Source organism: Acomys minous (assembly GCF_964271855.1).
Source record: "Acomys minous genome assembly, chromosome: 1".
In the NCBI taxonomy this organism is placed as follows: Eukaryota; Metazoa; Chordata; class Mammalia; order Rodentia; family Muridae; genus Acomys; species Acomys minous.
Genome location: NC_140483.1, coordinates 87,980,636 through 88,003,018, shown reverse-complemented (window position 1 = coordinate 88,003,018; position 22,383 = coordinate 87,980,636). Strand labels below are relative to the sequence as shown.

The 22,383-nt window shown below is 51.4% G+C and overlaps 1 protein-coding gene across 6 annotated transcripts in view; it reads left to right on the top strand.

Annotated features, from left to right (window-relative positions):
• Positions 1-22,383, top strand: part of PAX5 (paired box 5) — a 185,707-nt gene that overhangs the window by 155,567 nt on the left and 7,757 nt on the right. For all 6 annotated transcript variants that reach the window (XM_084778246.1, XM_084778244.1, XM_084778242.1 and 3 more), the window contains one exon: positions 17,853-17,939. In XM_084778246.1, the coding sequence (XP_084634372.1) occupies positions 17,853-17,939 (87 nt within the window). The remainder of the gene's footprint in view (positions 1-17,852; positions 17,940-22,383) is intronic.

Here is a 22,383-nt window from a genome sequence, read left to right as displayed (position 1 = left end):
CTGGCTAACCTCTAGATAAATAAGGAGGTTAGAGAGACCCTAAGAAACCCAAGGCCTCTTCTGGCTCTCTGTGGGACAGGAGGCAGGACACGAGCCCGAACTCCGGCTGCATCACAAGGCTCTATACTCAGCATAGAGCCTGGCACAAGGCACATGCTTGTGGGACATTTAGCCCACCTTAAATAACCTGTAGATCTATCCAGGAGGCGTGCAGATAGGGCTTGGCCGCCAGCATGCCTCCTTTGGTGCCTAGGGAGCATTTTTGTCCTCACAGTTTTCCTTTCCCATGTATTCTGCTTGGGTTTGGAGGATCATGGGAAGAAAGTAGTCAAACCTTGGGCTCTATAATTCTACCTCTAATATCACACCAACCACCGGACCCCTAGCACTATGACAGCATCTCAGAGACATATCTGTTTCTACCCTGAGGGCCACTGGAAACTTCTCAAATTCCTTGTGTGAGTTGGGTCAGAGGCTCACCAACCTAATTTCTGTTGGAGACAGGATTGCAGGGCTCCCCCTAGTGGACAAGTGAAATGCCTCGCTCCCTACACTGGTGTGTGGTGGGATAACACACACACACACACACACACACACACACACACACACACACACACACACCTGCCTTGGTTTACTCAGTGTCTTCATCTATTCTCTGCCAGAATCCCTACCACAACGTCGAAGCCACATCTTGCACTGCTCCTGTCATAGGCTCAATGAGATGACAGGAAAAGCTTTGCCCAGCCAGGACTAGCCGGCAGCCCAGCACCACCCTTGGTCTTAGATTTGGCCAGTGACCATCTGCTTGCATGACACGTGCCCTGATGCTTTCCAGCCTTGTGGCTTAAGGCCCCAATAGCCAGAGGTTTCTACCTTATGAAAAGGTCAGTCTTCCAGGGACTGTTTGTGATGGCTTTCCATGTCTCTGCCCAGCCAACTTTATTCTGCCAGACTTTTCTTTTCTTTTCTTTTCTTTTCTTTTCTTTTCTTTTCTTAAGATATGGTGTGGTGGTTTGAGTGAAAATGGCCCCCATAGGCTCATGGGGTGTGGTACTATTTGAAAGGATTAGGGTGTGTGTCTCTGTTGGCAGAAGGGTGTCATTGGGAGTGAGTGGGCTTAGAGGTCTCAGAAGCTCAAGTCTCTCTGTCTCTCCCTGCTGCCTGCTGACCCTGATGTAGAACTCTCAGCTCCTCCCCAGCACCATGTCTGCCTGGGTGCTGCCATGATGCTAATGGACTAAGCCTCAGAATCCTAAGCCAGCCCCAATTAAATGTTTTCCTTTACGAGTTGCCATGGTCATGGTGTCTCTTCACAGCAATAGAAACCTTAACTAAGACGTGGTATTGGCTGGTGGAAACTTGCTACGTAGGGAAAGCTGGCCTCAAACTCAGACAGGCCTGTCTCTGCCTCCCAAGCACTGAGATCGAAGGTGTGCACCACACTGCTCCCACCTTCCAGCCGCTTTTAAAAGCAGCTCCAGTGATGCCAAGGCAGGGCATGGTCTTTGAAGTGTGGATGTCAGGAACCTCCCGTGACCCGGTGGCTGCTCTATTCCTCATCTCTTCCCTTCCTCCTTTTTATTTCTCCAGCCACACAGGACTCCATGCTGCTCTGCCCACACTCCCACTTCAAGGCCTTTGAACATACGGTTTCCTCAGCTCTTCCCACCACATTCGGTTGGCTAGCTCTCGCTTCCTTTTTAGTCGAAGGGAAGCCACCCTTAGCCATGTCAAAAATCTCATTTTCCCCTCCGTACTTTTCGTGTCTCCTTCTTGCACAGTTCTGCCTAGCACACAGTGGACTCTATTTTTATAAGCTCAGAGAGGGCCAGGGCTGCTGTCTGACGTGCTCAGGCCTGTGGCTCCATGTCCAGCTCAGGCAATGGTGACCTTGTTTGAAACCCAGCCTCCAGGCGGGCATCTATCAGGTTTCCCCAGAACTTTTTGGAGGGGGGGGCTTCTCCACCTGCTTTGCTTTTTCTCCCCTAGGAAACATGTTTATTCTTCTCCCCTTGGCCACCAAGAGTTCTCTCCTTTCCCTTTTCCCTCCTTGGCTTTCCACCCACAAAGCTGCCTCGGGCAAGTCACAGGGTGGTCACAGAGGACACAGAGGGAAATGTCAGTAGCATTTAAGAAAAAAAAGGTTGGAAAGAAAGAAAGAAACAAACAAAGAAACAAAGAAAGAAAGACAGGAAAGGTCTCAACCAAGCAAAATGGCTCAGAGGGTCAAGGCCCTGCTGCCAAGACTGATGGCTTGAATTTAACCCCTGGAACCCACATGGCAGAAGGAGAAAATCATCTTCCAGAAGTTGTCCTCCAACTTCAACACGTGCACAAATGCATGCATGCATACATATGCACATACATACATACATACACATACATACATAATCAATGTTTTTAAAAGTATTTAAAGGAGCTGGGCGTGGTGGTGCACGCCTTTAATCTCACTACTTAGGAGGAAGAGGCAGGTGGATTGCTGTGAGTTCGAGGCCAGCCTGGTCTACAAAGTGAGTCTAGGACAGCCAAGGCTACACAGAGAGACCTTCTCTCGAAAAAGCAAACAAAAAACACAACAACAACAACAACAACAACAACAAAAGTATTTAAAGGAAGAAACGTTTCCATTGGAGCAGCCAACTTCAAGATGGGCCTTTTCACTGTGTTCCTGGGAAAACTGAGGCGCATGCTGGGGAAGGGCTTTGGTTTGATGAGGTTAGGGTAGAGACAGCACCATGCTAGGTGCCTGCGTATGTTCTAGCCAGGGCTGGTGCAAATCCAGATGCCTTCACTGTGCCTGCACCTCACCAGACACCCTGGAGAACAGTGGCCCCGAAGTCTGACTAGAGGCCTCCTACACAGCAAGCCCACCTTGGTGGTCAGCCTGTAGACCCTCTTAGCAATTGACCTCTGAAGAGCCCGCTTCCAAGGCCTAGATGCTTAGGCCCCAGAGGAGTCTGGGTAACTCTACAGTGAGGACCAGCGTACCTCCAACTCCACTGTACATAGTCAAAACGACACCTCCTGAGCAGAAGGAGGCCAACTGTGCAGCTTGCTAATACGGGAGTGCATGTGTGTCTCCAACAGCTCTCTGCCAGAGCCCAGCCCTGCCCCTCTAAGAACCAGTCTCACTCACTAGTTCTCAACCTCACTCCATACATCCTGATAGGAGGCTCCACTCACGGTCAAATAAGCTAGACTGTTGGGTTGTTGTTGTTGTTGTTTTACTTTTGCTTGGCTGTTGTTGTTGTTTTGAGACAGTGTTTTTCTATGTAGCTCTGGCTGGTCTCGAACTCAGAGAGAACCACCTGCCTCTGCCTCCTGAGTGCTGAGATTAAAGACCTCAGATAACCCAGTCTACGGTGTGTACTGTAGTCTGAAGTTTCAGAGCTCTGTGGTTGACTGTGCAGCCTGTGTCTGGCCACCCCCACCGGCCTCCCATGTCTTATCCCCCGTTCCCCTTCCCTGAACCCCACCTCTGCCCCTGTCCTGTCTCACTGGATGTTGCTTCTGCCCTGGGGCAGCTCTATGCAGAGGGTCTGGGTATCACATTCTGAGAATGGAATTGCTCACACAGAGGAAGGGTCAGCAGCAAGAAGTGTGGGTACCACTCCCCTTGAGAAAGGAAACCCCTAAAAGATTGTGCTGGGATGTGGCCCTGTAAAAGAGGAGGGTCTCCAGCAAGGATTGGATGGGGAGTCCTGGGGACCCCCTTCTTGCAAGGAAGGAACCAGGAGACCACAGCAGCCGAGGGGATCTGAAGGGCTCTGATCTCTGGCTTCTTTCTTAATCCTGACTCTGAGGGAGGAAATAAGCCTCCTTCACACTGCTCCCCCAACATCCCCCTGCCTCCCCCCCCCTCCCCGCCAGCCCCAGCTTGTCTCTAGTACCTGTCTCAGCACGATGGTCCCCAGCCACCTCAGAGGAAGGTAATTTATGTGTGTACATCCCCCTCCTGCAGACTGTGGGCTCTCCGTGGGCAGGAACCATATCTGATTCATCTCTACCTCCTAGTCCTACCCCTGCGTGCTGGGGGCAGGAAAGGTGTGCAAAATTGAGTGTGTTCCTCGGTGGGGCTCTGGGCTTCGGAGTTCCCAGCCCACGGTGAAACCACACATCGCAGTAGTAATTGCAGAGGTAAATCTTGTCTAGTCTCCTCGCAAACACTTGGGGAGGCATTCCATAAATATGTCAGCAGCAGCATTAAAATTTGATGGCAGGCAGTGCAGGTCGGGACTAGCGCTGTGACTTCCCAGCAAGGTGTGACACCTTCACCTCCATCTCATTAGTCAGCCTAGGATGCTCAAGCCTCGGGAAAGCCACCCTCACCAGCAGAGAGACAGGCCAGGCCAAGGCCACAATAAGGTACATTTGCTTTGGGCTGGAACTGGGCTGGCACCAGGCTGAAAGGAATCCCTCCAGCCCCCGAGAATGAGCTGGGCCATTGGAGGGTCTTTATTTATATTTTAAAAAATATTTATTATTTGTGCAGTATTCTGCCCATATATGTGCCTGCACTTCAGAAGAGGACAACAGATCCCATTATAGATGGTTATGAGCCACCATGTGGTTTCTGGGAATTGAACTCAGGACCTTTGGAAGAACAGTGCTCTTAACCTCTGAGCCATCTTTCCAGGCCCCATTGGAGGGTCTTTAACTTGAAGTAGACTAGGACAATTTTTTGAGACTGGGAGCTGGTGATAGGGACCAGGGACAAGGTCTTTACAGTTAGCCTGGAGGAAATGGTTTGTTTTCAACAAATAAACAAATTGGAGCAGGGTGAGGGGATGGCGTGAACACACTGAAGGGCTGGGAATTGGAGTGATCACTCAGCAAGCAAAGAGTCCGGGTCCAGGAACTGCTCTAGGCAAGAAGCCCAGACCCCAGTCTCACCTTGCTGCTACCTTACTGTTTGTTGCCCACTGTGGGAACCTGAGGCTAAGGTCATCTGAAAGGGACAAGCTGGGCGAGCCACATCATCAGGAGCCCCACTTCCTAGTTGGAGGCTCTCCTTACAATCAAGGATTTTAGACACTTGTTGAAATGTGAGGAAAAACACCTGAAATATATTTTAATACTACATTTTGCTAATTCTTTGAAAATTCCACACTCATATACAGAGTTTTTGATCCCATTTATCCCCTTCCCTCCCAGCTCCTCCCAGGCCCACCCTTCATATCTTCTTTTTGCTTTTAATAACCCACCAAGTCCAATTTGTGTATTCTAGGTGTGGTGTTAACTCCAGGAGCAGGTTAGACACACCAGGGGCCACACCCTGAAGGAAAACCATCTCTCCTTCTCCCAGAAGCCATCAGCTGTCTACAGTTCCCTAGTAGGGGTGGGGGCTCCTAAGCTTCTCCCCTACTTTATGCTAGGCCGCTGACTGGCCTGAACTTGTGCAGGTCTGGTGCAGGCAGCCATAGCCACCGTGACTTCATGGGTGCCGTGGTCCTGCCCTCCTTGCCCTCTGGCTCTCATTATCTTCCTGCCCACTCTTCTGAGATGGCCACGGAGCCTTGGAGGGAGGGAGGATGGCATAGATGTTTCATGTGTGGCTCCACAGACACTCATTTTCCATTCTTTGCTCAGTCGGAAGTGTTTTGTGTTAAACATCTGAAATGCAGTTTTAAACACAAAGAGTTTTTTAAAATCCCCAACACGTTCATTTTTCAATCAGTCATACAAAGCACCGAGTTTAATATCGAATAGCCCCTCCCATATGCGTCACACTTTCTGATTCACAAGGGACCTTCAAGTGTGTTGATATTGTTTGGCCCCATAAGTGCAGGAATAACAACACTACAGGTGAGCCCCTCAGGTTCCGAGTGACAGTGACGTTTCCAAGGCCGTGCAAATCCGTGCCAGTGGGCTTCAGCCAGGTCTGATGGCAGCTTCCCAACTATTAGCTCAGAGAGGCAGCCACTGTGCTCTGAGACTGTGCAGAAAACTGGACCCGCCTTTCCATCAGCTCTACACCCACCCTGCAGCTCGGAGCCACCCCTGTTCCCAGCTCTGCCAGGCAGGGTCCAATGCCAGCAGCTGCTGTAGCATGATGTTGAGAGAAGAGCAGAGGTGCAGCCTGCTGTTTGTCATGTGTGCACCCCACCCAGAATTCCCTATGGAAAAAAGCAAATGGCTGTGAGCCGGGCTACTCACCTAGAAAAGAGGGGCTTGTTCAAGTTCAGTAGTTCTAGAGATTTGGCTTCCAAATCTGACAGGCTCCCTGGTGTGGGCCTGTGGCAGGGGTGGCACACACGTTGCATAGGTACATCATGAAGAAGGGAGCAGAGGGAGGGACCAGCCACCCACCTACCTGAATGACCCACAGCCCCTCTCAGGATGAGTACTGCCCTGAGCGCAGAGCCTTTAACACGTGCGCCTTTAAGGGGAGGCATCCACCATCCTGCTGAACTGGCCTCTTGGCTGGAGGAGATGGGGCTCTCCGTCCATGCTCCCTGATGGTTCACAACGTGGCCTGGGCTGGCAGGTGCACAGGGGTGGGTTTTGGAAGCCAGTGAATAGTGAAGTAGGCTTCCCCACTGCTTCTGTGCTCTCCGCTGACATCCATGCACCTTTGATGTAGAAGTTCTCAAGGGTCTGGGACCAGAACTCCTTCTCCCGAGGATATTGACCTCTAGGAGAAAGGCCACGGTGGATGCTGAATGGATCTGCAGAAATTAAGCCCGTCATCAGTCTGTAGGCCCAACAGTAAAAGATGTAGCCCCTGAATCTGAGATGGAAGGATGTGTCTTCCTAAGTTCATGTCTGAGGTTTAAGAGGAGTCTTGGGACTTTAAGGGTCAGAAGAATCATTTTAACCATTCTTTCCAACTTCTAATCTGCCCTGAGCACGTCCTCACAGCGAGCACAGATAAGTCCATGTGGACCATGTGAGACCTTCACGAATATGCGAGTGGGCTTTCCCAGGAATCACTATAGTTTAGATCAGAAAGGATCCCCAAGGCCGTGTATCAAATGCTTAGTCCTCAATCTGGTTGTTATTGGCAGGTGGTAGAACCTTTAGGAGGTGGGGCCTACGGGAGTTCTTTAAGTCATTGGGGGGACTCTAGGCACAGGTGTCCCCTCTTTCTCCTTTTCACTTCCTGGATGTGAGGTAAGCAGCCTCACTCCGCCATGTCTTCCGCCGTGATCTGCTGCCTCAAACTCCAAACTAATGCTTTTGAAACCTTAAAACTTTGAGCCAAAATAAATGTGTCTCCTTTTTGAGTTAGTTCTCTCAGGCCTTTGAGTGACAGGTCACACCTTGGTGTCATTCCACCTAAGAGGTGGTAGCTGGGGGCTGAAAGGGTAAAGCCAGGGCATGGGAGGGGGCTCTTGGAAGTATTCTGTGACCACTGAGGGCCACATTTAGTGGCAGACAGTACTGATGATATGGACAAGGCCCTGTGTTAGGGCTGCAAAGGTCTGTTGGTTGCCTGAGTCAGCCGACCCAGGGGCAGGGAAGACAGTGATGGACCCAGGCCTGGGGACTTGGGAGACAGAGGCAGAGTTCTCTCAATAGGGAGGAGTGTTCAGAAGGGCTTCCTGGAGGAGACGGCATCTGACCTGGATCTTGATGAGTTAGGGATAGGACATAAGGAGGAAGAGGAAGTCAGAGCTTGGGCTGTAGAAAATGGCACATTCAGATGGAGGTGCATGAGAAATGGCATGTGGCAAGGGACAGTGAATGTCCTTTGTAAGCAGACCCTGAAGGGCCCTGACTAGCCTACTTGGGGCAACTTGAGAGTCCATCCACATAAACCGGAAGCCTGTGGTCACATCCTGCTGAGGCATTGTGGGGCTCCCGGCTCCCTTGCCCCACATACATACCCATAAAAACCCATTTAAAAAATCTGTCACTGTGGGGAGTAGAAGGAAAGCATGTGCATTGTCTTTCCCACTGTTTGCTTACATTGGAGCATAAAGGATCACAATTTTGGAATGAGACTACAATAGGAAAGCAGATTAACAGTGACCAGAACTGTTCAAAATGAGCTACAGCAGCATAGCCAATGGTCTCAAACGGAAATGCCTACGGGGACAAGCATGTCAAGGAAAGAGGGAAATCAGCCTTTGGGGAACAAGGCAACAGACCTGCATTGCGTGGTCTATGGCTAATGCACATTTATGCCTTTAATAGAGTCACTCCTCAGTCTATGCCAATGTCAATAGGACTGTGCAGCTCAAGGCTGCATTCTTGCACCTGATGGACCATCACTGGGTGTACCGTGGCCGAGGGTGGAGGTGCCATAATGCATTGATGTATCCCTGAAGAATCTGCACCTTTTTAGGTGTAGACATAAGATGCAGAGCACAAAACAGGGTCAGGATGGCTGGCCAATAGCAGAATCAGCGCTCAGGCCAGCCCTAGCCTGCCCCATCTCCTCAGCCCTCCAGGCCTGCCATGGGCCTCCAGGCACAGAAGAAAGCCATATTCTGCATTCCCTCCTCACACCCACCCTCTCTCTTGGTTTTTCTCTTCCCTCGGCATTTCTGAAGGAAAGCCAGAGCTGGGAAGGGAAGAGGTTTTTCCCAGCAGTGGATCGATGCGCACCATGCAGGGCTGTCTGGGTTGACAGGCTGACCTTCCCTGAGCTCAGGTTTTTGCCTCCCTATTGGGAGCCCAGGAAGGTCTTTCTGTGGAGAGGGAGAGCAAGCATCTCTTGGCCTGGGAGAGGCCAGACTGGAGGCTGGATGCAAGGAAGATGGAAAAGAGAAGCCTCCTGGAGGTCAGTTGCCGCCTTCACAGATGAGAACACTGAGGCTCAGTTTAAAAAAAAAAAAGTTGTTCATTTGGTCACTCAGAGACTTTGGCAGAACCTTGTGAAATTTACACATGTGCAGACATACTTACCTATGAGTATAGTATTTATATTGCTGTATACAGGTGTGTGCATGTGTGTTGACATCATGTCTATATGTAATATGTATATTAAATAACATAAAATACATAGGCTGGCCGTGTCTGTGCCACGTCCTCACTTAGGTCACTGTGGTCACAGACAGTTCCTTCGGCACAGCAACAGCTCATGTGCCTGCTGATGCCCGGATCCACCACCTGTCATGTGGCTCTACAAGACCACTGGGAGGTTCCCTTACAGATCTCTTCTCCTCCTCTTCCTCCACAAAGATTTTTCCCTCCCAGCCCAGTTTGACTCCTTCAGAAACAGAAGTTGTCTGTGAAGTCACTTTGAAAGACTTTCCATATGTTAATTGCAACCGGCCAAGGTCTGGAGCAGAGGTGGAAGCTCACCATCTGTAGACAGGTCGGCCCCCAGCGAGCTCGCAAATCCCTGTCATCTGGCAGGTGTCGTTTTGGGTTAATTAAGAGCTATGCGGAGCCTGTTTGCCTGTCACTTCTAGAATTTTAGGAAACTTTGACTTTCTTGCCATCTCTGGGTTTTGAGCGGAGGAGAAAATGCAGATGACACCTATGAGGTTGGAGCCCCAGGCTTCCCAGGTAGCTGCATCAAGAACGCTTTAATCCAGTCGCCTCTATACTTAATTGTAGTGAGAGTTTCACTGGCGGGTCTTTTGTATTTGATGCATCTGTATTTGTGACGTCTGGGGGAACCACACATCTACCTTAAATGTTTGTTTTGTTTTAGTTGTTCTTCTTGAGTTTTTGTTGTTGGAGTTGCTGCTGTTGTTTGCTTGCTTGGCGGTACCAGAATCGAATCTAGCGCTGCACATGCCGGGCAAACACTCCTAGCCCTTCCACTCCAGCCCTGCTCTTATTTTCTATTTTGAGTCCTGCTCTCCCAGTGACACAGACTCTGTGCTTGCAGTGCTCTTGTTTCTCAGCCTCCTCGGTGCCTGGGCTGACAGGCCCCAACTTCAGCTTTGAAAGGAAGAGCCCTCCCCCCAACTTAGTCTACTGAATTACCTCACAGGGGCTGCTGGTAGCCACCAGGAGCCTCCTTTGGTGATCGGAGCCTTGGTCAGCGCTAACCTGGGAGCATGTGATGTTCTATGCGCACGGCTGGGTTCTCAACATTCTCTGTAGGGTGATGCTGACACTCCAGAACTGGCCAGACATGGGTTTGGGCACATGGTGCCGTGCCTTTGTCAAATGAAAGCCTTGGTACACTTATATTTATTGGCTTCGCTACAGGTAAACTTTGTGTCCAAATAGAAAAATGTGTTCGTGAAATCAGTTATGAGCTTTATCTCATGATGTGCATGCTGGAGTACTCATGAGAAAGTGTACTGATGTTGGCCACTTGCTTAAAAATGCAAAAATGATAAGGTAATGATGGGCTAGAGGGATGGAGAGATGCTGACAGGCAAGCCTGAGACAGCTGGTGATGGAGAAGATGATGGCCAGAGTGGTGTCCTCTGAAGTTCTACAGACTGCTGTGCTAGGGAAGTGGGCCTGCCGCGGGAGCCCCGCTCCCGTCTGGCGTTTTCTCCATCAGTCATGAACAGAAGGCTGAAATCCATCCCCACCCCCTCAAACTCACGTCTGCAAAGGTCGTTTATAACTATGATGTCACTTGACCTTCGCCACAAGCTCAGAAGTTGAGACCTCCCTTCCCTCCTAGTTAGAGAGGAAGAAACTGAGCCTCAAGGGAGGTTCCTTATGCCCATGGCCTCACAGCCTGCTAGTGACACATCTGGTCGGCAGCCTGGGACCATGTCACAGGTCACCTTCAATTTCAGAGACTGGTTTGTTGTTGTTTTGGGTGTGGTTTGGTTTTATTGTTGTTGTTGTTGTTTGTTTTGTTTTTTGAGACGGTTTCTCTGTGTAGCCCTGGCTGTCCTGGAACTCACTGTGCAGACCAGGCTGGCCTTGAACTCACAGAGCTCTGCCTGCTTCTGCCTCCTCAGTGCTGGAATTAAAGGCATGGATCACTACACTTTGCTCAAAAATTTTTTAAAAAGAAAAAAAGAAAGAAATTTGGCAGTGGTGGCACATGCCTTTAATCCCAGCACCCGGGAGGCAGAGGCAGGCAGAGCTCTGTGAGTTCAAGGCCAGCCCGGTCTAGAGAGTGAGTTCCAGGACAGCAAGCACTGTTTTGTTTTAATTTATGCATATGTCTGTATATCTGCACATGCATATGCTGCCTGTGTGTGGTGCCCTCGGAGGCTAGAAGAGAGCTCTGACTCCACGGGAGCTAGAGTTACAGGCAGTTGTGAGCTGCCAGACGTAGGTGCCAGGAACTGAACTCTGGTCCTCTGGAAGATGGACTGAGCTATCTTTTCAGCTCACTACAGCCCATTTTTCTACCTTCTTCTCCATGGTAGGCAGCTCCAGGCAAGAGCATGCTGGAGCCTGCCCAGGACATGGTCCAGGGCTGTCTGGAGGTATTCAAGCTTTCTGCTCTGTGACCTGTTGAGTCCCACCCTGGGTGACCGCTGACCACGCCTCCCTGCCTTTGCACAGGTGGTGTCTCTTGGGCCAAACCACTCCTTTCTGGCTGCTCTCCCTTAGCAGCACAACTAAAATCAAGATGGAATCACACACACCCTACCTTGCCACCTCACAGAAAACTATGGTGTTCTCCTTCATGGTTTTCCAATGTTTCCAGGCTTCTTTCCCACACTGGCCCGTGACTCTATGACCTACACTGACCTTTGGCCACATGCCTTTGCCATAAGTCCACTGGCCTGAGAGACTGGCACCCTGGCCTTTCCTCTGACTTTCATGTCTGGGGAAAACACCAACCCCAATCTTGGGCTGCTGTCTTAGTATGTTTTCTGTTGCCGTAACAAAATACCCAAGGCTGGGTAATTGGTAAGGCGGAGATGTTCATCCTGACTCACTGTTCTGAGGATGCAGAGCGTAAGGGTGGGCGCAGCAGTGGCATTAGCCAGAAGAGATAATGTGTGGGCAAGTTCAAGAGTACAAGCACATGTGAGAGACAAGCAAGACAGTTGGGTTTACTTTCTTTTTGTTTGTTTGTTTTTTTGTTTTGTTTTGTTATTCGAGACAGGGTTTCTCTGTGTAGCCTTGGGTTTACTTTCTACAGCTTACTCTCCTGGGAACCTGACTCCCTCTTAATGACATCAGCACCTCCTAAAGGCCACGCTCAAAATAGTCACACAACATTCATATCTCTCCGTGAATTTTGGAGGGGGCATCCATATGCAAGCTACAGCAGTGAATGATACGCTCTATCAATGCATGGGAGATGGGCGGGGATGAGTTTCATTTCTTATAAGACACCTTAAAACCGAAGCTGGGATTCCCACTCCCCAAGTGTTCATCTGCACACACATCACACATTCCGTGGGAGCAGCGCATGCATCTTCAAGTCCCTCCGCTCAGGTCCTTCCATTTTCTTATGCACAGCCCCTCACTTCGCCCAGATCTTTCCTTTGAGTACCTGAGACTTCAGTGAAAGCTGTGAAATCCTCTGAAAGCCTGGTCCCCGTTTGCTGGGGGTGGGGGGTGGGGGGGTGGGGCTCTTCTCCATGTCCCTTTCTCTCCACCTTCTCCAGTTTCTGGCTTTGCCCCCCCCCCCCCCAGGAGCACCGCACCCCTGCTTCTCTCCCGCTCTGTGGTATGGGCTCGCCTTGGTCCATTTTCTGCTGCTATAACCGAATGCCGTAGCCTGTGCCGTTTATAGAGAGCAAGGCTTGACTCCGCTCACAGCTCTTCAGACTGGGGAAGTTCAGTCACACAGCCACCTCTGGTGCAGCTCTTCTTGCTAGTGGGGACCCTGCTGAGTCCAGAGAGGGCTCAGGACCTCACAGGACCACAGAACACAGTTCAGGTCTCTTTGTTTGTTGTGTTAATGCCCCTCCCCCATGGCCTCTGGTACCTTTAGTTACTTTCCCAAAGCCCCACCTCCAAACACAATAGTCTGATCAAGCTTCCACCCTCTTCTCCCTCTCCCCCCCCCCCCCCCATTTTCCAAGACAGGGTTTCTCTGTGTAGCCCTGACTATCCTGGAACTCATTCTGTAGACCAGGCTGGCCTCGAACTCAGAGATCCACCTGCCTCTGCCTCACAAGTGCTGGGATTAGAGGCGTGCAGCACCACTGCTGCCTGGTTCTTAATGCTTCTTAACGGAGATGAATGTACATCAACTTGACTTTTTGTGGGGGAACATTCAAACTGTAAACAATGATTTCTTTAGTCCATATTGAAGATGAGGAGACTGCTAAGAGCAGTTCTGTCACTTGCCTAAGCTTTTGAGGAGAAAGTGCTCATGGTTGAGCAAGCTGTCAGCCATCAGCCGACCTCAGGTACTGCTGCCTGAGTTGTCCCTTGAGCTCCCATGGCACTGTGTGGGGCCCAGCTCGCATGCTACCTACAGGCCTTTGTCCACACAGTTTCCCTCCTTGGGACCACTCCACTGACCAGAGTGGGGAAGACTATCACACTGGCTTGTGGTTGGAGAGTTCTTAGGTGTTTCCATTTGTTCAATTCTAGGCAGCACCCAGCCCTGCCCTGAAGGAGAACCAGTGTGCTCTGTGCCTCTTGGACAAAGGTTTTACTGCCTACTGAGGCACAGCTATCTAGACACAAGCTGACCGCCGCCCCCCCCCCCCCTCACTGGAGCCTTACAGAACCCTTCTTGTTAATAAGAAATAGAAGCTATGATCTAAATGGTTTACAGTTTTGGGAGGTGCCCGAGTACAAATCAGTAGAGAGAGACAAGGAGCCCCACTGTGGAGTAGAGTCTTTTTTGCTTGGCAAACTCACAAGGGAAGGGGTTTCATTGTGTGACCTTTGATCTTGGGCCTGTTGGCTTCATCTCTAGAAGTCCCCCAAAAAGCTAGAACCGTGGCCTTTAATCCTAGCACTTGGGAGACAGAGGCAGGCAGATCATTGTAAAATCGAGGCCAGCCTGGTCTACAAAGTGAATCCAGGACAGCCAAGGCAACACAGAGAAATCCTGTCTAAAAAAAAAAAAAAAGCTAGAACCAGGCACTTTGGTTTCCTGTACCTGTGGATGGCAGCAGCCAACAGGAAGCTCTCCCTGGCCTCACCCCTTCCCTCTACCTGCAGCCTCTACCAATCCTAGTGCCAGCTAATGAAAACCCTCCATCCTGACCATTACATACCCTGCTCTGCAGCTGCCTCTGCTGGGTCTTCTCAGAGGCCTCAGCATCACATGTCACACACTGACTGGTCCCCAGCTCCATCCCCAGCTTTCAGCTTGGCCCAGAGTCCCTGCTTCCCTCTGGTCTTGGCATTGTGTTCTAGCTATCCTTAAGGCTGGGAGCACTGTCTCATCCTTAAGGCTGGGAGCACTGTCTCATCTTTAAGGCTGGGAGCACTGTCTCATCCTTAAGGCTGGGAGCACTGTCTCATCCTTAAGGCTGGGAGCACTGTCTCTTCAGTGGACCCAGGAGGTGGCCCAGGACTCTAACTTAAACATGCTTTGCTTTTCCAGGCTTCTTTTGTGAGGTTCCAGCAAAAAATAAGGTACCTACCTGTCAGTGTGATAACGGTGTTGAGGAGGTTGAAGGCCCAGGCCTACCCCAGAGAAGATGTTAGCCACAGCTGCAGAGTGAAGATCTATAGCGATGGCTCTCAACCTGTGGGTTGCAACCCCACAGGAGTCACATATCAGATATTTACATTATGATTAAAACTTACAGTAATGAAGTAGCAACAAAATAATTTTATGATTGGAGGTCACCACAACATGGGGAGCTGTATTAAAGGGCCACAGCTTTAGGAAGGTTGAGAACCACTGGGCTATGGCATGTGGTCTACTCTGTCCTTTGACAGGTGCGGAAATAGGCCCATGATAGGAAAACAATGTCTTAAAGACAAGTGAGTCCAGGGCCAGGAGACTGGAACTTAGCCTTGGCGTCATGTTCTGGCCTGAATGAGGACTTCACAACTGAAATGCAGGCTTATTAATCTTGTTAGCATCACGGGGAGGCTGGGAGGTTCGGTTTGACTCTGGATGCTGAGGAGGACTTGGTGACTGATGGAGGAGCAGGCACGATGGCAGACATGTGTGGACCCTTCTCTGAACACTCTACAAGTACCACGTGAGCTTTGTGATTGCCCCAACTTGACAGAAAAGGAAACTGAGGCACAGAGGAGTAGAGCAACCCATCGCGAGTTCCAGAACTTTGAAGAGGCAGGCTCAGGATTTGAACCCATGAAGCCTGGCCCCATATCCTTTCCTCTGTACCAAACTGATCGAGGACTGTGGCATATACCTGGTCAGTGTGCTGTCCCCCACCCAGGTTCAGTACTGTGTGGAGCAGCTCTGCATATAGCCTCCTTGGCAATGAAATCCTGGCTTCTCCACACCATACAGAACGCTAGCTTACTGTATGGCACCGCAGATAATCAGGTGCCACTGGACAGCCTCTAGGTCAGCCTCATGTCCCTGAGATGGCCAAGATCCCCATACCAAGAGTGCACCATCCTAACAGGGCATGCCATAGGACGAGGACTCAGGTGCCCACCTCACCATGACTCTGAATGCACCACGCGGGGTCCTGGTAGGCTTGATTCCTCCTGCACACAGGATGTTGTGGTGGACATGAATCAGAGACTGCTTTAAAATCTCAGCCCAGAGGAGATGCCACAGCATATCCCTGGCAGCGGGAGCTCATAATGGACGTAGCGGTGGCCATTATCCAAGTCAAAGGCCCATTCAGTAATGGTCCCTGGCTGACCCAGGAGGTTCACTCACTCACTTACTCACTTACTCACTCACTCACTTACTCACTCATGCACTCACTCACTCACTCACCAATTAGTCATCCGTGCATACTAGAGGGATGCCGAGCCTGGTGCTGAAGATTGGGATCGAGCCATAAACAGACAAAACTCTGTCCCCCAAGGAGTTTTCAGCCGTGTAGAATAGACAGACAATCAACAAGATGAGCATGCTGAACAAGGCGGGCTGGAAAGGGATAAGCTCTGCGGAACCATCCGTGGCAGGACAGGAAGATGAGCTGGCCAGGGGTAGCATCCCAGGCAGGGGCTAGGAGAGAGCCTCGGGGACTCTGTGGCATGGGGACACCAATGACCAACAGACCTGTGGGGGGCGGGGGGATTCCACCCAAGGCGAGATCATTGAGATGGGAGAAGAAGACACAGGAGACTCTGTGTGCCACGAGAGGGGCTGCAAAGGGCGCCTTCTGGGCACCACACGGGTGGAAGAGCCAAGTGGTGATCACTTAGGCTCCCCTTCTAGTCCCTAGAGTCCAGAGGGTTTGGAAGTTGCTCCTGAGCACTCGCAGGCCTCCAGGGATCCGTGCCAACTCACTCTAGCTGAGTGGCCCTGAGGTGTGCCCGAATCTCAGGGGGGAGCTCAGAGAGGCTTCCTGGAAGAGGTGGCCTGGTAGTAGGAACAATGGGGTTAATCAGAGATAGGCCAGGCATGGCAATCATCAGAATGTGCCTCTGAGAGCCTTGGCAAGAGTGCTGTCGCCCTACTCCAGGCTGCTCAACCTCCACATTCCTCATCCCTGGCCCCCCCCCCCCCGCACCCTGCTTCCCAAAGAGGAGAAGAAGAAACAGGGAGGTGGGAGGAGGCGGCGGCACCGTAGCTAGCACTGATGGATATGCTGAGGCTGGGCTGTGCGGCCCAGCACTGTCACCATCCCCTCCCTCTGTACGCCGGAACCTGACACCCTGACTACTGAGGCATAAAAAACAGAGAATTGGAAGGCTCAGCCTGTCAGGCTGGGAGTGGCCCCCAGAGAGGCCTGAGCAGCAGTGTGTGTGTGTGTGTGTGTGTGTGTGTGTGTGTGTGTGTGTGTACGCGCACGCGCGTGTGCGCGCATGCAGGAACATGCTTGTACATACTCTGCCTGTGCTTGCCTGTGAGGTGGGAGGAAGATTGGTCTCTCCCAAAGCCTCTTGCCCTTTAGCCTTTGTGCATTCCCTTCAGGGGGATCATGGAGTCATGCTTGGCCGCAGGTAGTTCTCTCAGGACCCTCAGGAACGTGTAACTCCTGTCATTTCCAGCAGGGCAGAACCTTACCTGGGGGCTTAAGAAACCCGTTCAGTGCTCTACTGGCTTTCCATGCATGCCCTGCTCCAAAGCCTCTGCTAGACACTCAGTGTGGAGGATCGAGAACTCAGTCTGCTCTCTGGGGCCCTGGCTGTAGAGAGAAGGGAAAAAGAAATAGGCAGCGTCTGCTTAGTACAAGCATGTGGGGACAGGATTTGAAGCTGGCTTAGCTGGCAGGAAAGACTCCCTTGGGGCTACTGCAAACCCAGGGAACAGCGGGGGGGGGGGGGGGGGAATGAGTGATCAGCTCTTCAGTCTGTGCATCTGAGTGAATTGTCCTCTGGGCCCCTTACTCTCCCCCCCTTACCCTCCCCCCCTTACCCTCTCCCCTTACCCTCCTCTCCCCTTAACCTCCCATGCACACCTCCTGGTGCCTGCCTAAGTGCACCCATGGCATGCCTGCCTAGAAGACCCCAGCCTACTTCCTCCTTTGTTTCACAAGTATTTAGCCTGTTCCTTCACATCAGCAGGGTGCTGTCTGCGTTCTCCAGACACATGGGTAGCCCAGGGTCTCATGTCCCTTTCCAGCCTGCTGCTCTTGGCTGCCTGCCCCCAGAGTCCCTTAGGAACCTCAGCCAGTGCCAGCCACTGCAGGCTAGGGTTGGACTTAGGCAGGTGTGCCAAATGAGACTCCCCCACCCCCACCCCTGCCGCCCTGCTTCCTGCAACCCCGCTCGTGATAGCTCCATGGTGGCGTCCATTCCTGTTGATACAAAGTGCTTTGGGGTGAAATAGACAGCGCACTGTGTACAACCCCGATATGCTGCTATTGGTTAGGAAAAGAACCGGAGGGTCACGGAGGAGACAGTTGCCACCAACGTACAGTATTTAAGCTAGCTTGGACCCACAGCCTTCTCTGAACCTGATTTAATGTTTGTCTTCTGCTTCTCTCTCTGCCCGCCCCCTGCAGGGAGTGAATTTTCTGGGAGTCCCTACAGCCACCCTCAGTATTCCTCCTACAACGATTCCTGGAGGTTCCCCAACCCAGGGCTGCTCGGTGAGTACTGAACTTTGGAGTCTGTGGGTCCTTGGCTGTCCTACTTGGCTTCCTTATTGGGCCATGGTCCCTCTTGAGATCTGGCCATCTTTGCTCATGCGTGTGGGATACAGGACTTATTATGATGGTCTTAATGCAGCTAATGTCCCTGCAGCTCATGGGGTCCAGAATGGGGGCGGGGGGAAGAAAAGAAGGTCTTGCCCACGAGTTCCTCATATTCCTTAGGAAACATGAAATATAGTGAAAATTCCCTAAATAAGAGGCACTGGAAATATAAACTTGCATTGATTGCTGCTGGCTGCCAGGAAAACTGTCTTACTAAGGGCTCTGAAGCCCACTGATTGATTAATGATGTCTGCTATGGGCATCATTGGTGCCAACTCCATTAGGAACCAGCTGCCCTGTGGCTTGCCAAGGCATGCTGTGTAGGGATCAGCTGGTGCCTAACCTCCATCCAAGGCTCAGATTGCTTGAATGTCCATGGCTGGAGCCAGCCAGGTCTGTGAATATGTGAATGTCATCACACACACACACACACACACACACACACACACACACACACACACACACCCCAGATCTAACTGCCTCCCAAGGTTCAAGAAGAGTCCTTTGTTTTGATGTCCTAAGTTACCTGCATGAAGCCCACCAAAGTTGAAGTAACATGAAACAGAGACCCTGGAAGCAGATGTCACCACTGTAGCATGGAGAACCAGCCAATCAGCTTGCAGGTTACAATACTGGCCTCGCCCCTACAGTCAGCCAAGGATGTTTCCGGAGCAGTGAAAGGAGCACGGGGGGGGGGGGGGGGTCAGGGGGGGAGCCCTTGAGATGTCTCTGACCTATCTGTCCACACTAACAAAGCCTCCTTCAGCGAGAGCCCGCTAATCCCTCCAATCCTTAAATTATTTTAGGACCGAGAATCATATACTTTGTCAGAAGAGCAGCAACCTGATGTCCACACATTCAAGTTGCCAGACCTTAGCCCTTGATTCCTTCCCCAATCTGGTTTGATTAAGACAGACATGTGGTGTGGATGGCGCAGCTCTCACTACCACTGGAACCACGTGCGCGTGGGATATGCTCTTGGGATGCTGGGCTGCCCCCAAGCAGTCTGGTGTGGTGTGCGCAACTGTGGAGAAAAAAGGAATACTGCCAGTTGGTGTTCCATGTCTCTGTGTGAGGGAGAGTCCCAGCCAGTCTTACAGAAGACTCTGAAATGCTCGTTAGCTCTGGTTTCCTAGAGGCCTTAAGCCTGTGGGTTGGTACCTTTTCTTTTGATTGGTTAAAAACTGTTCTAAGCATTGAGCAAGCATCTTGGCTGCTCTCTCCCCTTGCATGGACTCTGAGTTAGTCTAGCTGCCCATCTTAGGCAGGAAGACATGAGAGCAGCCATGTTTTTCTATGGGTGTAGCAGAGGGGCCACAGGTTTGAGGCCCAAGCCCAGGAGTCCCTCCTGAAAACTTCCCTCCAGCTAAGCTCTGGTCCCAGTACTGCAGGGTGACCCACAAGGAATGTGTCTTAATGGAGATCTCGGACCTGTGGGAATGGCTCCTTTTGAGGCACACTGACCCATAGTTTCTACACATGACTTCATGGCCTAGGCAGCCAAGAAGGGCAGAAGTCCAGCCCATGGGCAGCACAAAGCCTTGCCAAGAGGAGTTGGTCGACATGTGTGCTTTTCACAGAACATCCCAGAAACTAGTGGTGACACTCACTTCTGGGGATTTAAGGGGTGCTGCAGTGGGGATGAAAACGCCCAGAGGTGGCAGCATGAGAGTTGGGGTGGTTGTGGAAAATGTGTGTATGAGGGACTTTGCCAGGCAGAGAATTTTGGAACTGATCAGGGCAGTGGCATGTCCAAAGGGATAAGGCTGGGGACCTGAGGCTTTTCCACTCAAGTGTGAGTACCATCCAGTTAACAGCCCATAATGTCAGGCTTTGTTCTGTGATCTCACTGGCTGGTGGTGAGGGAGCCTCAAGCAGGAATACCTGTGCTAGGTGCTGAGGGCGTTCAGGGGGACCAGGGAAAGGTAGGGAGGAGGAAACAGGATCAAAACTGGTTATCTGAGTGAGCATTTCCTAGGCCCCGTACTAGGCACGGGGCAAACGCTTTGCATGGGCCATTTTATCCTGTCCTAAGCCCTACAGGATCCATCCTAGTATCTCAGAGCTGCAGAGAAGTGAGGCTTAGAAGGGCAGACTTGGCCTCCCCAGGTGACACACGGGCAAGTGTCAGACAAGTTGTCACCTTGACTCCAGAGCCTGGGTCTTCAGGTGGTGTGTCATGGAGTTCTCTCAAGCTCTGTAACTAAGTCGGTCTGAACAGCCACAGCTGGGAGGGGACCTTGTGCCTCTGGAGGAACAGGTGAGAGCCCTCTGCACTCAAGCCTTACATGTGGCGAGGGCAGCAGGCTGGTTTTGAAAACCAGGTTAATGACTGGTAATCTTAAACAACAGAGTCCAGTTTACCTAATTTAAGCAGGAACTTATTTAGTAAAGGACATTGGGGCTTTCAAGAATCTCCAGGTGGCTCAGTAGATGGGCATGGGACACAGAGCGAGAAACACACCGAGTGGCTCTCAGGGCTGCTCAGCTGAGAGCATCCCCTGTGCTGGCAGCTGGTACCCACCACTTAGGCCGTGATGCTGCTCTTCCTAGTTGCTTGGCAGCATGGGAAGATGTCCCCAGCCACCATTCAGACATGGAGGGAGGCCTTTGACACCTGTTCTGAATGAATGGAGTCCTCCAGCCCTTCCTGCATCCTATACCTGAGTTGGTTCAGGGATAAAATGGGGATGGTTACCATGGTAGCCTCTTATGTGGGCACTAAACCGGAAGCTCTTGAGACAAGGGTCCTGAATCCATAAGGGTCCCACTTGCATGTTGGTGAAGACTTGTGGCCCACCTAACCATAGTCTTGCAAATAGTTCAGTCCTGCTCCCATCCTACGGGCTCTGCCGCAGACTTCTCAGTGGTTTGGCCAAACAAATCCCACGTGTTTGGTCTAGAAAGACCCAGTCTGAGCCAGGCATGGTGGTACACGCCTTTAATCCCAGCACTTGGGAGGCAGAAGCAAGCAGATCTCTGTAAGTCTGAGGCCAGCCTGGTCTACAAAGAGAGTCTAGGACAGCCAAGGCTATACAGAGAAACGCTGTCTCAAAGGAAAAAAAAAGACCCAAGACCCAATCTGATAATTTCTCTGATTTGGGGTGAAGAATGTCAGTACTATGGTGACCTGACCTGCATTTCCTCAGGCCCGGGTGAACCTCTGAAGACACATACCCACCAAAGCTTAGGTTTCCCACTCAGACACAGCCTTGTTCAGGCCCCTCAGGTACCTTTGCTGACCTGGCTGAAGTCAGAATGAGGGCCAACAGTGCCGTCCTCAGCACCCCATCCCGTGTGGTCCTCAAGGCTTGGGGGGGTGGGGGGTGGGCAGCAGAGCTGGCAGCAGGAAGGCAGACCATGATCAATTAGGATTAGAATAGGGGTGCCTGTGGCTGCTGTGAAGGGACTGGAAAGGGAACCAGTCCTGAGCCAACCTGGGATGACTGTGTGAAAAGGTAAATTGATGATAATGTGAATTGGAGAGGAAGCATGACAGAAGGAAGGACAAGTTTATTCTAGATGGAGGTCTCATGGGCACCAGGAAGACAGAGTGCCTTGTGGGGTGGTGGTTTCATTTTCTGTGGTAAATCAAACCTTCAGCCAAGGCCACCACCCAGCCCGGCTAAGCCCTGAGGGGTGAGGAGAGCTGTGCGAGGGAGTTAGAAACCTCACCACAGGGGCTTCTGGAGCCCTTCCCTCTTCTTTCTGCCCCTTGTAGACTCTTAGCAGCCTCTATGCTTTTCACATTTTTGTGCAACCTTCAGACCTGCGGGGAATGAACCCCACTCCCACCCCTACCCCATTGCTGTCCTCATCCCACAGAGGAAACTGACAGAGTCTCAAGTCAGGGCTGGAATGGGGAGATGACCTTAAAAGCAATGGGAGGCCATCTTTGGGGATTCTTGAGTGTGGAATGTTTGCATGGGCCCCCTGGAACACCAAGGAGAGGCACCACTGCACCACTGCCTGAGGCTACACCATCTTCCTGTGTCAGGGGCCTCACGAGGCCCCAGTCAGTGAGGCCGAGTGTAGAAGAGAGTCTGGAAGCCAAAGTGTCCTCCTACCCTATTACATACTAGACATGGATTTGGCCAAGCGCCCTCATCCATAAAACAGGGACAGTAACAGTTCCTACCTGATTAGACTTCATGGATGTAAGTCCTTAGATGAAAGCGACCATTTCCACAGTGCCCTCACATTTGTCCCCTTTTCAAGACAAAAACAACCAAGGCTCAGGGGAGCTAAGTCACTTGCTTTTCACCACATGATTGGGCATGTGAAGAAAACCCCACAGCTCAGCCCATAGTTATGGTATCCAGGAGAACCATCAGGGTTG